Consider the following 14,551-nt stretch of genomic DNA (forward strand, 5'->3'; position numbering starts at 1 on the left):
GATGTTTAACCTTTGGGGGCGCCGTGGGTCAGTCAGCGTCCCCGAGCCTCCACCTCTGGGCGTGTAGAGCAGGTGTTTCCTAAGCAGAGAGCGTGAAAGAGGAAGTAGCTTCGATCAGACTTGTTTTATTGGAGATATGAAGGCACTGTGAACAACAGAGAGAGAGAGAGGAGCAGCAGAGAAGATGGAGGCAGTGTCAGCTCTCAACCTGGTTAACTCTCCACAACATCACTCCAGTCAGTTACTACAAAACCTGCTGCTTCAGACATGGCACCCATTTGAGTTACTTTTCATGAAGCTAAAATACCAAACATTACTGATGACACGCCGCTTCACTGTCAGGATTTACTGCAACAAAACTCAGTATTTATGTAACATTTTCACTGATTTCTGGCATTTTACAGAAACTGTTAATGGAGAAAATAATCAACAATGAAGCTGTGGACAGAATTTTAACAGTTTGACACTTGTTCCTGAAAGATATTGGAAATATTGATCTCAAAACACAAAATCAGAACTTTCCTGAATTTCCAAGTTTGTTTTTTAAAAAGTTTTATAGACACAAAAGAGAAGAGACTTGTGTTCCCATGATTTTGGGCGTAAATGACTGATAGAAACACAAAGACGAACCTTTTTAATAAGATCCCTTAACATCATTATATATATATCTATACCAGACTCCATTGACAAAAACAGGGATTTTACTGGGAGCTGCTGGAATACCACTGCCTCCATCTGTTAGTGTGTCTGTGTTACTGTGTGGTACTTTTACTTCAGTAAAGTATCTGATTACTTCTTCCACCACTGAAAGTCACACAGTAACACAGACACACTAACAGATGGAGGCAGTGGTATTCCAGCAGCTCCTGGTTAAATCCCTGTTTTTGTCAATGGAGTCTGGTAGAGATATATAGAGATGTTTCTGGTTCTTCCTCTTTAATAAAAAGCTCTGTCTCTGTAGGAATCCTGTCATAATGTTGCAAAGAGAGTATGCAAGAGTGCAAAGATTTTTGTCCCTATTAATCATTTACACACAAAAACACACAAGTTACTAATTAGATTATACACCAGAGTGAAGATTAAAGCAACACTTCCAATCTAATTAAACATTACATCTTATTTGTTTGATCAAACGTATGGATATATAAGCAGAGGTCTGAGTGCTTCCTCTTTTATATGTTTTTACTGAAAAGTATCACAAAAGTGCCAGAAATTCATCCATTCTCAGAGTTACAGTTAAACTCCAGCCATCAATAACAAAAGCAAAAAAACAGCTCCTTTGTCAAAAATCTGGCTTTTAAATGTTCGTGCATTCAGCTAGCCAGCTTCCTTTATTCCATTATATTTCTACTTGAGACGACTCCGTCTGATAAATTCACAGTTTTCACGTTAAGTTTGATTTTAAACGAGGCAGAGCTGCTCTCGGAGCCCAGGACTTGATTGACTGCTACTTGATTCGATAGCTTATCAAAAAACACACGAGTGATAATGCCTGAAGAAAACGGTGCTTTGGGATCCACGTCACCTGCAGAGCTCGGCATTAAAGGAGTCAAAGTTTGAGCCTGGAAATGTTTTTCTGTCAAAACCCGACACAAACCCAAAAACTGAACCTGGATTTCTCTCCCTAAGCTCTGAAGTAAAGTTCAGGATTTACTAAAATAAAAAAACCTGAGCTCAAACTAGTGACAACATCCTCTGAAATCATGGAGAATGTGAGTGAAATAATCAGGATCTGAAGAGTTTCCTTGTCTACATTAAAAGCATTTAAACTTCAGGACATTTCAGGATCTAGATCTAAAAAAACTCTTAATACTCCCTCCCTGAACAACAGCATCAGCCTGTGTTAGATTCAGACAGGAAACATTTGAATTAAGCTCCATTTGATGTGCTCTCAGATGAACAGCAGGGCTCCTGTGCAGTCTCATAACAATGTAATGATGTAAAGCATTTCTGCTTCAGAGTTCTGGTTGGATTACAAGAGATTTCTGCAGCAGAGTGAGGAGAGACTCTGCCAGATTTAAGATTCTGGGTTATTTATCATTGAAAAATAATCTGAGTCATATAATGGGAATAATTCAGCATTTTAAGAGAGAAAAGGTTCATTTTTCTACGATCTAACGCCTCCACATCCCCGATTTGATGTAAAGGCTGCTGAAGACTGAAAATACATTTTTACATTTCCTACTTCTTATATTATAAAGTCTAACACTTCTCCTCAAAGTATTTTAAGTTGCATCTCAAAATCTCTGATGTTTTTTGTCCCTAACACATCATCAGACTGAATTCTTCTTTTTCATCTCTGGTTTCATTTCTTGTTGGAAGAGTTTTTCTATTTGTTTTGCCTTAAAATAAAAGAATCAATGAACTGAGAGCGATGAATCTCGTCCCGTTGATGCAGAGGAACGACTGACACTGAATCTGTCCCTATTTGTCTTCAATATAACTAAATAAATAAATGTTCTGGTGGTTATTTGTCCAGTGAAATATAACAGAGATGTTTCTGCACAGGAACCCTGCTGAAAACCAGAACGAGTCCAGGACAAATAAAACCCCCACCCAAATCCACTTAAAGCTCATGATGATGATCCACCCCGCTGTTCTGAAAATCCACCCACATTAACAAAATATAGATCATCTGTAGAGGAAAAAATAAACATTTTGATTCATCAGATCCGTCAGATCCAGACTGCATTCACTGGAGGGAAAGAGAGAAACCTGATCTCACGCTCACTGATCTGAAGTCTGTGTGACGTGAGTTAATGCCCCTTTATAAAGTCAGTGCAGCGTTACAGTCGTTCAGTCTGTCGAAGGCACCTGAGTTTATCTCCAGCCTGAGCTGGAGGGTCACCAGTGTATACACAACACACACTCTCTCACACACACACACACAACATACATATGTATCAGGGCATGCATTGATTAGTCAAATCAATCAACGGAAAATTTGCAGACTCAGCCCCCGAAGATCCTGGGTCTCTGGAAAGTACTTCACACAGAGCAGGGGGTTTCTGGGGAGTGGGGGCAGGAGGGAAATATGATGATCAAAAAAAAAACAGGTTAAATAAACCAGTCTGCAGATTCACTTTCTTCCAGTCGGAGGATTTTCTGTTTTTACATCAGTGTACAAACGGAGTATCTCTGGGTTTGGGACTGTTGGTCAGAAAACACACTTCACCTCCGACTTTTCATCATTAACCCACAATAAGAATCAGATGCAAACATTAAGATCAAATAATCAATATCTGTATATTTAAATGCATTTGAGCTTTTTAAAGTTGGGAAAACACTATGAACTACAGGCTGTATCTGAGGATTATTAGATTCATTTTTATATTTAAACAGTGAGACATTTACATGAAACACTAACAGAGCATCAACAGCTTCAAACCCAAAGATATTCACTTTAAAACAGAGAAAATATCTGCATTATAGAAGCTGCGACCACAGAAGATGCTCAGATTAACTAATGGATTCTAAAGCAGAACATAACTTCTGTGCTGAAGGAACCCTGATACATACTTCACACACACACACACACACACACACACACTCGTCGTCTCTAACTGTCCTCCTGTCCCTGACTCTGGCTCTCCTGAGTGTCTTTGCCCCAGCTGAGGCCGTTGATGGGTGCGTGTTTGTCCCAGCTGTCTGTGTTGTGCCCGTGCTTCCTCTGGTGGCGTTTGTAGTTGTCCCAGTGGCCCGTGGTGTAGCTGCACTCGGCGCAGGCGTACGGCTTCTCGCCCGTGTGCCGCAGCATGTGCCTCTTCAGGTTCATGCTCTGGTTGCAGGAGTAGCCGCAGACGCCGCAGTGGAACGGCTTGGCGCCCGAGTGGATGCGCTCGTGCCGCCGCAGGTTGGCCAGGTTCCCGCAGGCGTAGCTGCACGACGGGCACTGGTAGGGCTTCTCGCCCGTGTGCACGCGCAGGTGGCGTTTGAGGTTGTCGAGGTGCGAGGAGGTGTAGGGGCAGTGCGGGCAGCGGTGGGGTTTCTCCTCGGAGTGGGTGTGGGCGTGGCGGGCCAGGTGGTTGGGGTAGTGGGACAGGAAGGGGCAGTGAGGGCAGCGGTACAGCTTGGTGCCTCGCTGACCCCGTCGGGATCCCCGAGACACGGCCGGGCCGCAGGGAGGCCCGGAGCCATCTTTAGACAGAAGGTCCAACGAGCAACGACGACACACCTGGAAAAATACGAGCAGAGGACAGGAGTCAGGAAAACCCCGAGGCCACGGCTGAATTCATTAGTGTTAGCACGTGTTGGTGGAGAAGATGCTGACTGTATAACTGCTGGACTGCACAGTGTGCAGATACAGAAGTATGCGGGCAGAGCCTCTGTTTGTTGTTGTTATGGAAACAAACACAACATTGCACAAGATGCTTTGTCAAATCCAGAAGAGGAAATGATGTTTCCGTGGGCGCAGGAACTCACGTTATGCTTCACAAATCCTTAAAAATAAAAAAACTGCAAACTCCCAGGCGTCAGTGAACATACCTGTCCTCCGTCACCCTCCCCCTCCACCTCCGCCTTGTCCCCCTCCAGGTCGGCCTCCTCCAGGGTGAGGCCGCACACCCGGCAGCACAGGGGGAAGAGGAGGACGGGGAGCGGGGCGGAGGGGGAGCCGAGGCCCCCCAGCGTCTGGAGGTAGCCCGAGTCCTGGGACACTCGCAGGGTCAGGTCTGACACGACTGAACAAAGACGACAGAGGGAGAAAAGAGAGGGTTTTATTTTCAGAGAGAAAAATAATCAGAGTCCGGGTTGATCTAATTCTTTCATTTAACCACGAGAAGCAGAAAAAACTTCTCTTTAAACTTCCTCCTTCTTATAAACTCTCAAATGACTTTATTACTGCTGCCTTGCTCGATTAATTTCATAGTTTCCCTCAGTGTTAGAGTTACTGTGGATGAGTTTTAGCTGAAACCTTCCTCCTGAAGCGGCTCGGCTCAGTGGAGGTTAGTTTCAGGTCGATGAGCAGTCAACCAGGCGACTTCTCTTCCTCATTTTTAAACTCTTTCAGTTGCAGCTTGTTGCTTCCTCTTTTCTGCTCACTGCTTCCAAAATGAAGAATTTCCCCCGTTACAAAAAAAACCCCAATGTTTCTTTTCAGGCAGATTAGAAACCAAGAGTTTATTTTTATTAATTCCCAAAGCTCTTACTTTTACTCTGTTCTCTTGCATTCCTGTTGTTGTCTCTGTCTTTTCCAAAACTTTTACATGCAGAGCAGTTTTTACTTTGGGTGTGTGTTCTCTGACTCAAGTGTTGCGTGCACAGAAAGCCTGACATCTGACACACGAGGGTATTTACTGGAAAGGAAGGTTCTAACAATAGAACAAGTGTTTTCTGAGACGCTGTCAATACAGCTACCTTGAATTTTAACACTTCTATTTTTAATCCATCTCTTGTGATTCCCCCGTGTGCAGTGCTGAAGTACAGCTTGAACTACAATGAGATTTCTAAGAGGACTCGAAACAATTAATATAACATCAATATAAAAGCTGTTATGAAGAACCTTTTAAAACAGCCTTAAAAAGGAAAAACTCAAATCAAAACTAGACCTGACCAACAAGTCCACTTTCAGTACTGTGTGTGGAAATGCCTGAGTCATGACCAAAAACGTCTTCTGTGAGATCACAGTGACCTTTGACCTTTGACCACTAAACTCTAATCAGTTCGTCCTTGAGTCTGAGTGAATCTGAATAAAATCCCCTCAACATGTCACTGAGATATGGTGTTCATGAGAATGAGACGGACGCCTCAGGACACAACTGTCGCCGATGTGGAGTCATAACAACTCAGCACCGGTATTAAATATTTATGAACTACAGGAGAGGCTTCTTTCAGCAAGAAGAGGAACAGCTGTAGTGTAGAGTGCACATCCAAACAGGAGAAGAGGCAGGAACTACAGAACTATAACGATTAGTCAGCAAATGAATCGACTTTAAGGAAAAGACCAAGAATCCTCTGGTTTCAGCTTTTTAACGTGAGGATTTGCTGCTTTTCTTTGTGCTTCATGACAGTAAATCAAATATGTTTGGGGACTGTGGACATTTGATCAGATAAAACATGAATCAGCTGATGTCAGCTTGGGCTCTGCTACAGTTATGTTTTCTTACATTTATGGACAAAACAATTAATCGAGAACTTTAGAGTCAAAACATAAAGTTGAGATGTTCTGGCTGTAGTCCTCTGGATCTATTCCACGAGCTAACTCCAGCTAACTGAAATGTGTGCAACTAGTCAATATTTTTCATGTTGATTCTTGTTGATTCTTTTTTCAATTCACTGCAGAATCAATAAAACAGTCAAAACTGATTCTTCTGAGTCAAAAGCGACATTTTGAACTGTCTTGTTTTGTCCGATCAAGAGTCCAGAGCCAAAAATATCCAGTTTACAACAGAGAAAAGCAGCAGATCCTTCAGCTGAAGATTTTGTTGGATTAACTGATTATTTAAACTGCTGTTAATTAACTTCTCTGTCTATGAAATTATCGACTAATCGACTTCTTCTTTGTGCAGAAATCGAGTTTTTTATTTCTCCATAGCTGTAACAATGCGCCCACCCGTACCTTCTTCAGTTTCAGCGTTTGATTTTTTCCGTCTCCCTCGCCTCTTCTCCTTCTCCCTCCTCTGCGGTCTCTCCTGCGTGTGCATGCGCTGGTGCCTCCGCAGGTTGCCCAGGGAGCTGCAGGCGTAGCTGCACTGGTGGCAGCGGTACGGCTTCTCCCCCGTGTGCGTGCGGGCGTGGCGCTGCAGGTTGACGAGCTGGGCCGAGGCGTAGGGGCAGACGGGGCAGTGGTACGGCTTCTGGCCGTCGTGGATCCTCATGTGGCGTTTCAGGTGGTTGGAGTAACGGGAGGTGAAGGCGCACAGCGAGCAGGAGTAGAGTTTAGCGGGGATGTCGCCCGTCTTATCTATGCTTCTCCTCTTCCTGTCGGAGCCACCGCTGAGGGATCTGTCCGACAGGTTTGACCCCTCCACCTGCGAGGAGTCGACGGAGGCCGAGTGCTGGAGGCCTTCCTCACAGGTTAGACAATAAAGCTCCGCCCCCAGGTCCAGACCCACACCTGGGACAGAATAAATCAAATGTGATGAGAACAGAAGACGATTGAGCAAGTCAGACACTAAACATGACTCCAACACCCACAGCATTTCCATATGTGCAGCCATAAAAACACTGCTGGGCTTACGATTACATAACTGGCCCAACAGCCTTTTTCCGTTTCTGCTACAGACATAAAACCCACTGGTTCATGTTCATGTATCAGCGGCAGAGCCCCTGTTCAGAAAATCAAACTAATGCATTTGTAAAAATGTCAAAATGAAAGTGTGGCTCCGTGCAGCAGCTGAGCCTGATCACATGACCAGATGAGAACTGACCGACGAGGCAGAGGCGGAGGGTTTGGTGTCAAAACGAAAAGCAAAAGTGCCTGTTTGGCAGTATTTCAGATTTCAACCCGACACCAAAAGGGAAGCTGAGAACACAATTTCCTCACTCAGAACTTAAATGCTGTGAGTGTGAGTCAGATCTGTGATGACACAGCTACAAAAAAGGCCTCTTGGGGAAATGGGAATGATGGCAACGTGTTTAAATGGAAGGACACAGTTTTAGAGTCATTAACAGCTGCCAAACAAATTCTTATAATACTTTAAATACTCTTCATGCAGGTAATGTGTGTTTGTGTGGAAACAGGAATATGTTTTATCATTTTAAATCTGTGCCTTCCAGACACTAAAAACTGGATTCTTTGCAGGCAGAGGAGATGAAAAACGAGAAGTCCAAATCTTTGCGGTGTGAACGTCTTCATAAAGGCGTCTGAAATAACAAGGACAGAGTGTATTGTGTCTTTGGAGGATGAGGTGATTTCTTTTCACTTACCGAGATCTAGTCCCGCTCCCAGAGGAGTGTCTCCCAAAAGTTGACCACATCCTTTACAGGAGAGGAAAGCTGGGAAAGTGGAGTCTGTTGGTGCTGAGGGGTCGTCCTCCACGCTCAGAGAGAACACCGTCATACCTGAGGAAGGACATCAATTATCTAACAAGCTGTTAATTGAATATGTATCAGATAAATAACTGCACACAGACACTCACCAGCTTCTCTATCCAGCCCCATGATCTCAGAGTCTCCAAACTCCAGCTCTCCGCTCAGCAGGAAGTCGCTCTCCAAAACCAGGCAGCCGGGCTCGCACACCACCGCCCCATCCTCCGACTCCACTGAAACACAAACACAAACATGTCAGCAAGGTGAAAGAGAAGCCAAACATCACGAGAGAGACCGAGCTGCCTGAGCCTCGACAGGAAGGTCCTGGCTTTTTCATGCTTTTTCTAACTTACACCACAAATGTTAATTTCACAATTCCACAATTAATTTCTTTGACAAACAAGTTGTGATTTCTTTCTGATTTATTCTACAGATGAACCTAATGATTATTCACATTACTCATTAATCAAACACATTACAAAATGTTAGGGAACAGTGAAGAAAACTATCATTTGCAAGGTGTGATTTCTTTAAATCTGTCCAGAGGTCAGAGGTTACATTTACTGTCATCTATGACCCAGAAAACCAGAAAACTCTCACACCTGAAAAGCTAAAACCAGAGAATTGGTCATATTTTTTCTTAAAAAGTGACTGAAATGATACATCCATCATCAATGTAGTTGATAAATAATTACTTTTATTTCAACTGACTAATCATTGCAGCTTTGTTTGGCTGTAGAAAGTGGTTTCAATTGGCAAAAAGTACAAGGAACAGCACAGAGGTGACAAAGATATACGAGCTCAGAAAAAGAAGAAGAAGATGGACAAAAGTAAAAGAGGTGGAGAGGAAGAGAGTAAATGGGGGAGAAAACAGAGGCAGGCAGGCAAAAGGAAACCAGTGAGGATGAGATAAGTCCAGAGGAGGAAGAGTTGGAGGGTGAGGAATGAGAGAGAGTCAGGAAAAGGAAGAGAAGTGAAAGAAGGGATGAGAAGCAGGAAGAGAGAACACAGCACTGATGATACATGACATTTTCATACATTTAAAAACAGCTGCTGTGACACTTTACCTCAGCAGTAAAGCACAGGTTAAATTAGTTTTTACTTGTCCAGAAACTCCCTGTCTGATGGTCATTTCACACAAAACTATGTACACCTTTACTGGGGCTTTAAACCCACAGATACCCCAACACACACACACCGATGCCCCTCAAAGAGACTAAATTAAACAGAGATAAATGTGAGGTGGGGGAGCACAGGAAGCGACACAGGAAGCGACGAGAGAAAGAAAGGAAGAGCAAGGGGAAGGAAAGGAGGGAGCAGGGGGTGGTGGTGGTCGGGAGGTCAGGTGAAGGCCTGTGAAGAGGAAGAGAGGAAGTGGAGCGTCCAACTTGAGCCAGAGGAGTCAGGATGAGATAACACACAAACACATCTGCTTAAAGGACAACAAGACTCCAGCAGTCTTCCTCTCCGATAGATAATGAGGAAGGGACTGAGCCTGAAGAGTCAATACGTTAAACCAGTTAGGCAGCTTTTTATGTGGCTGTTTACAGGGAAAAAAACTTTAATATCAGAACAAAGCAGGTATAAACTTCAGGAAAAGGCGCGTTAAAGTGGGTTTACGTGGTTTTAAAGCAACAAAGAGCCACTTCCTTAAACTGAAACAGTGATTTAAAGCTTGAGAGGTGAAGGGCAGCTCACAACACACGAGATCCAGCCGCAAACAGCTGAAGGAAAACAGCTAAACTCACATTTCACCGGCTGGGGGTTGGACTGTTTTCTCCGCGGCATCCTCGCCTCTCTTCGCCCCAAATCCTGCTGCGGCTGTAGGGAGAGACACCTCACACACGACTGGGCTCTGGTCCGTCGGTCGGTCCGTCAGCCAGCCAGGCAGCCAGCTAACTGCATGTAATCATCATCACCTCCTTCCTCTTCCTCTTCCTCCAACGGACAGCGACGGCGGCGGTGTCATCGCTACCAGCTACTGCCTGAAACGGAGGCTGTACGCCGACACCAGCGCGCATTAAACAAGCATCTAAACCTTCTTTTTACATCTACAAATTAAACACTACATTTACCTCCAGCTGTGGTGTGATTTTAAATAACATTACACACACTTCTACCACTTTAAAGTTGCCGATGTGCTTCATTCTTTGTTATTGTTTCGCAGGAAATAGTCGGAGCCATCTTGCTAGCCACCTAGCTGGCCGGCTAACTTTAACGTTAAAAACTAAGCTGTCGTTTCAACTTTAAACTTTAAATAAGCTCAACATCAGTAGATATAACTTCGCTGATAAACCTACCTGTGATCGAGTTCCCAGAAATAACACCGTCGTCGAGAAAACGTCGCTAACTCTTTCCGGATCACTCTTTTGTTGCCAAACGCACACCGCTGCTGACAGAGCTACGCCGGGTCCGGGCTCCGTGTGACGTCAGTGACAGGAGCAGAGGATTGTGGGACGTGGAGTCTTTTAAAGGTCATTCCCCCCACAACCAATGGAGCTGCAAAAATCAGGCCTTTTGTTTTCTGTAAATGGAACTAAAAGCCGCAAATGCATAAATAAACATTTAAAGAATTACTTTTACACCATTAGACAAAGAATTAGTAAAATATTATGTATATTTTTATATTTTCTTTGTTCTTTTTAATTGCAATAGTGCGCCTTGATGCTGTGTAGAGGCATGTCTGATAAATAACATGAGTACACCACACAGAACCTTTTGCAAGCTGATTTAATCTCATTAAATTCATTCATAAATATAACACAAAGGTGATTACCAGACTGTCAGTTACACATACATCAGTCATATGAGTTTCTACAAAAAACTGTGTTGTTAACGGTGTTTATTTTATTTTGTAAAAGATAAATGATTATTTTAAGGTTTATTTTTCTACATGGATAAACAGTAAAACCCACATATGATGGAGCAGGTTTGGCTTGAATGACTGTAGAAGAAAATACCAAAAGAAAAAGCAGACAGCAGTGAAAGGTGAGTCCAACTACTAGGCCACTTTAACATTAACCTCATTATTAATTGGTGCTATATAAATAAACAACAAACTTTATTCATTTATTACTTTCATACACAAGATTAAAAAATGGTTAAAGTGTGATTGGTCAATCTAGGGCCTGATCACGAGTTAATCATGGCCTCAAACTCATCAATCCTCTGTTTGGTGTTTCCTTTCCGGATCTTCCTGTACGATACAGTTTTGTACTTTGACTGACGGCTGCTGCTCTTCTTCTCGCCCGCCTCTCCGTTCATCTTGGAGAGAGTTTTGACCTCCTTCCTCTTTGCCTCCTTTGTCCTCCTTTGCCTCCATCGCGGGGTCTCGGGTCAGACCGAGCTCTTTGTTTCCTCGCCCGGCCTCAGCAGCTGCATCCATCAGTGTCACTTTTTTCTCCAGCCTGCGCCCTGATGTCAGTCGACCTGAAAGCAGAAACATCACCCTCTTTAATTTAAATTAAAAATAAAGCTGCATCCAATTATCTGACACTTGCTTCTGCAGACTGTGTGAGTGTCATCTTTGTGGAATTTTAATTTGATTTTAATGAATGAATTAACTCTCTGACCTGAATCTGCACTTTGAGTAATTGTGTTTCAGCCAATCACTGCTGCAGTTATGTAACCTCTCTACACTGCAGACTCTCAAACACAGTGGGAAGCTGCAGCTCCATATTTAAGCACAGATAACCTCAGGTTTTAGAGCTAAAGCCAAGAGAAGGCAGAAGGGAAAAGCAGCTGAATGCTTCAGTTTAGAGCAGTGTAGCAGGAGCACGCTGTAAGAAAAGAGGAGAAACAGAATCAGCAGAGTGGCAGCAGTGTTGTTACCTGTCTGTGGCTCAGGTGTAGCGTCTCTGGAGTCGTCTTCAGCAGCTGATCCTGGATCTGTCAGATGCAGAGCGGCGCTGACTGCAGGGAGATCTGAGTCTGACTGTGGAGCAGCAGTTTGAGTTGAAGCGTCCGAGCTGCCGCTCAGAAATGCCTCCTCACACTCTTTGTCGTTGCTCGGCGATGTGGGATAAATGTCCCCGCCGAGGTCCTTGGCAGCGGCTGAGCCTTTCTCTCCGTCTGTGAGGACTGTGTCTCCGTCAGCAGACTCTGGCTCTGGTGGAGGAGGTGGAGGAGGAGGTCTCTGAGAATCCTGCTCTTTCTCATCTTCCTCTGCAGTTTCTTCTCGGCCTCCCACAGCCTCCATCTTTTCTTCTTCTCCATCGTCATTTTGTTGTTTCTCAGCCTCCTTTTCTTCTTTTTTCTCTGTTCCCTCCATCTCTTCTTCACATCCTTTCATCTCTGTTTCTGTCTCCTTCTCCTCCGTCACCTCCTCGTCTTCTCTTTCCTCTCCTTCATCTGTCTCTTCCTCCTCCTTTTCTTTCTCTGCTCGGTCACTCTTCCTTCCTTCCGATCATAACCTCTCCTTCTTCTTTTCCCTCTGCCTGCTTCTGTTCCTCTCTTTCTTCAAACTCCTCTTCCATCTCTTTCTCATCCCCCCTTTCCTCCTTTTCCTCTTCCTCCTCCTCAGTCTTTATTTCTTTCTCTCCATCTTCTACCTCCTCTTCTTCATCCTTATTTTCTTTCTCTGCTCTGTCACTGCTTCTCTCCTTCTTCTCCGTCATCACCTCCTTTTCTTCTTCCTCCTCTGGTTGCCCCTGTTCTTCTTGTTTCTCCACCTCTGCTGTCTGTCCATCATTGTCCTCTTTTAACCCCTTCTCTTCATCCCTGTCACTCTCTTGCCTCCCTCTCTTCGTCCTCAGTCTTGTCCTCCTCCCTTCTTTCTTCTCCTGAGTCTTTTCTTCCTCTTCTTCCTCCTCATCTTCCTTCTCCAAGTTTTCCTCATCTTTTTCACCCTCTACCTCCTTCTCTTTCTCCATCATTTCTGCCTTGTCGTCTTCCTTTTCATCTACTTCACCTTCGCTTTTTTCTTTCTCCTCTTCTTCAATCCCTGTTTCTTTCTCTACACACCCCTCATCTTTCTCTTCTTCCACCAACTCTTCCTTTGCAGTTATTCCGTTATCACCTCCTTCTTCTTCCACTTTTTCTCCTCCTTTCTCCTCCTCTTCCTCTTTGCTCTCACTTTCTTCTCTCCAGTCCTCAACCTCCTGATCTTGTCCCATCTTCTCCTCCATCGTCATTTTTCCTTCATCATTTCCTCCTGGAACATCGTTCACCCTCTCCTCCTCAGTCCCTCCTCCCTCAGGAATCATCGGCTGCATCGTGTCCTCTAACGACAGAATATCTCCAAACAGTCCGACCGCCTGAATGACCCGAGACACTATCGAGTCCTCCTCCAGGTCCAGACTGTCCAGCACGTCTGCGGCCGTCCACCAGCTCGCCATCCTGAGCCAAAGCCGCTCAGTTTGTCGAATATGTCAAACAGAGGGAGAGAAATAAACCTGCGTTAGTTCAAACTTCTTGTCCGTGTTATGAAAAAGCCTTCACTTGCACGTTCAGAAAAGGATTTCATTAATGCTGATTGGCAGAAACGCAGCACACGTCATTTCTCAATCCACAGTCTGGTGACCTGAAGGCCACGTTTTCAGCCTCATGATTCATGTAAGTGAACAGACTCAGGCTTGTAAAGCTTTAATCTCTCAGGTGTGATCGCTCACTCTCCTTCACTTCACTCTCCACCATGATTTTTCTAATAATAAACCTTCATTTTTATAGAATAAAGTGCTGCACACAAACTAACTCCAGCACAGTAAGATAAATGAAACGAGGAACTTTTCAAAATGGAATAAATTGTAAATATCAGAACAAACCTCATCAGATTTATTTCAGATTTTTCCCTGCCTGAGGTCACAGTTTCTCTCTGTTACCATGTTTAGTTTTGTACTGACTGAGCCTTTTCTCTGACTCTGGATCTAACTATATATACAAGAGCTTGAAGATCAACATTCCCATCAGGGTTTATCCCACTGTGGAATGTAAAGCTGCACAGTAAGCTATTATGAGTGCTGCACTCTCACATGTATTCACATTACGTCACCGTTTCCCATCCTCACTGCACTGCACAGCTACACTCTCATCAACATTACACCTGTAATGACTAATCTAAACAGAGCAGACTGATGTTCTGGGAGGTAAATCTGATAAATAACTATGAATATTCTGATATTCATCTGAACGACACAGATGTTTCCTCAGCTGTCAGAACAGTCAATAACTGTAAGTTAATCACAAACCGTCCTTCACTGATAATAAAAACATCTCCCTTACATTTATAAATACCAAGATATCAGATGCACTACTCCCTCTGTCCACTGGAGAGCGGTATAATGTGACAAACACACTCAAGTGCTCCTTACAGAGCAATCAACGCAGCTGTTTCCAAAAAAAAAAACATGTTTCACAATCATCAAACCAAAACAAATGAGCAGAATTAGGAGGAACTTTCCCAGGACGTCCTCCTTTTCCATCATTACAGGATTTAAATTAGAGTTTTAACCTCAAACACTCAAACAACTCAAAATAAAAACAGACTCTGTTCCCACAGAGTCTCAGTCTCCCTCCTTATTTCATTGTTTTACACACATGTAATGTTTTTTCTAATAAGTATATAAGGTATCAGTAATGTGATAAA

General features: G+C 43.8%; 2 protein-coding genes across 2 annotated transcripts; both read right to left on the reverse strand.

The window, feature by feature from the left end:
* Window positions 1-105: 105 nt before the first annotated feature.
* On the reverse strand, window positions 106-10,425 carry LOC108873169 (zinc finger protein 513). The gene is made up of 7 exons (XM_018661307.2): window positions 10,269-10,425; window positions 9,717-9,965; window positions 8,079-8,201; window positions 7,867-8,001; window positions 6,557-7,054; window positions 4,486-4,679; window positions 106-4,174 (listed from the first exon to the last, which is right to left on the reverse strand). Exons 2-7 carry the CDS (start codon window positions 9,754-9,756, stop codon window positions 3,560-3,562), a joined length of 1,605 nt encoding a protein of 534 aa, XP_018516823.1. The 5' UTR covers window positions 9,757-9,965; window positions 10,269-10,425; the 3' UTR covers window positions 106-3,559.
* A 257-nt stretch (window positions 10,426-10,682) lies between these two features.
* LOC108873128 (cilia- and flagella-associated protein 251) lies at window positions 10,683-14,434 on the reverse strand. The gene is made up of 2 exons (XM_018661253.2): window positions 11,800-14,434; window positions 10,683-11,397 (listed from the first exon to the last, which is right to left on the reverse strand). The coding sequence occupies exon 1, from the start codon at window positions 13,302-13,304 to the stop codon at window positions 12,354-12,356; it is 951 nt and encodes a 316-aa protein (XP_018516769.2). The 5' UTR covers window positions 13,305-14,434; the 3' UTR covers window positions 10,683-11,397; window positions 11,800-12,353.
* Window positions 14,435-14,551: the final 117 nt, after the last annotated feature.

The sequence above is a fragment of the Lates calcarifer genome, linkage group LG7_2 (assembly GCF_001640805.2).
Source record: "Lates calcarifer isolate ASB-BC8 linkage group LG7_2, TLL_Latcal_v3, whole genome shotgun sequence".
NCBI lineage: Eukaryota > Metazoa > Chordata > Actinopteri > Centropomidae > Lates > Lates calcarifer.

Excerpts from the sequence above, each read along its gene's own strand:
- LOC108873169 (XM_018661307.2), bottom strand. The coding sequence starts at position 9,756 with ATGCCGCGGAGAAAACAGTCCAACCCCCAGCCGGTGAAAT. Across the intron at positions 8,202-9,716 it reads CAACCCCCAGCCGGTGAAAT|TGGAGTCGGAGGATGGGGCG; the intron begins GTGAGTTTAGCT and ends TTTGTGTTTCAG. Across the intron at positions 8,002-8,078 it reads GGGGCTGGATAGAGAAGCTG|GTATGACGGTGTTCTCTCTG; the intron begins GTGAGTGTCTGT and ends GTCCTTCCTCAG.
- LOC108873128 (XM_018661253.2), bottom strand. The coding sequence starts at position 13,304 with ATGGCGAGCTGGTGGACGGCCGCAGACGTGCTGGACAGTCTGGACCTG.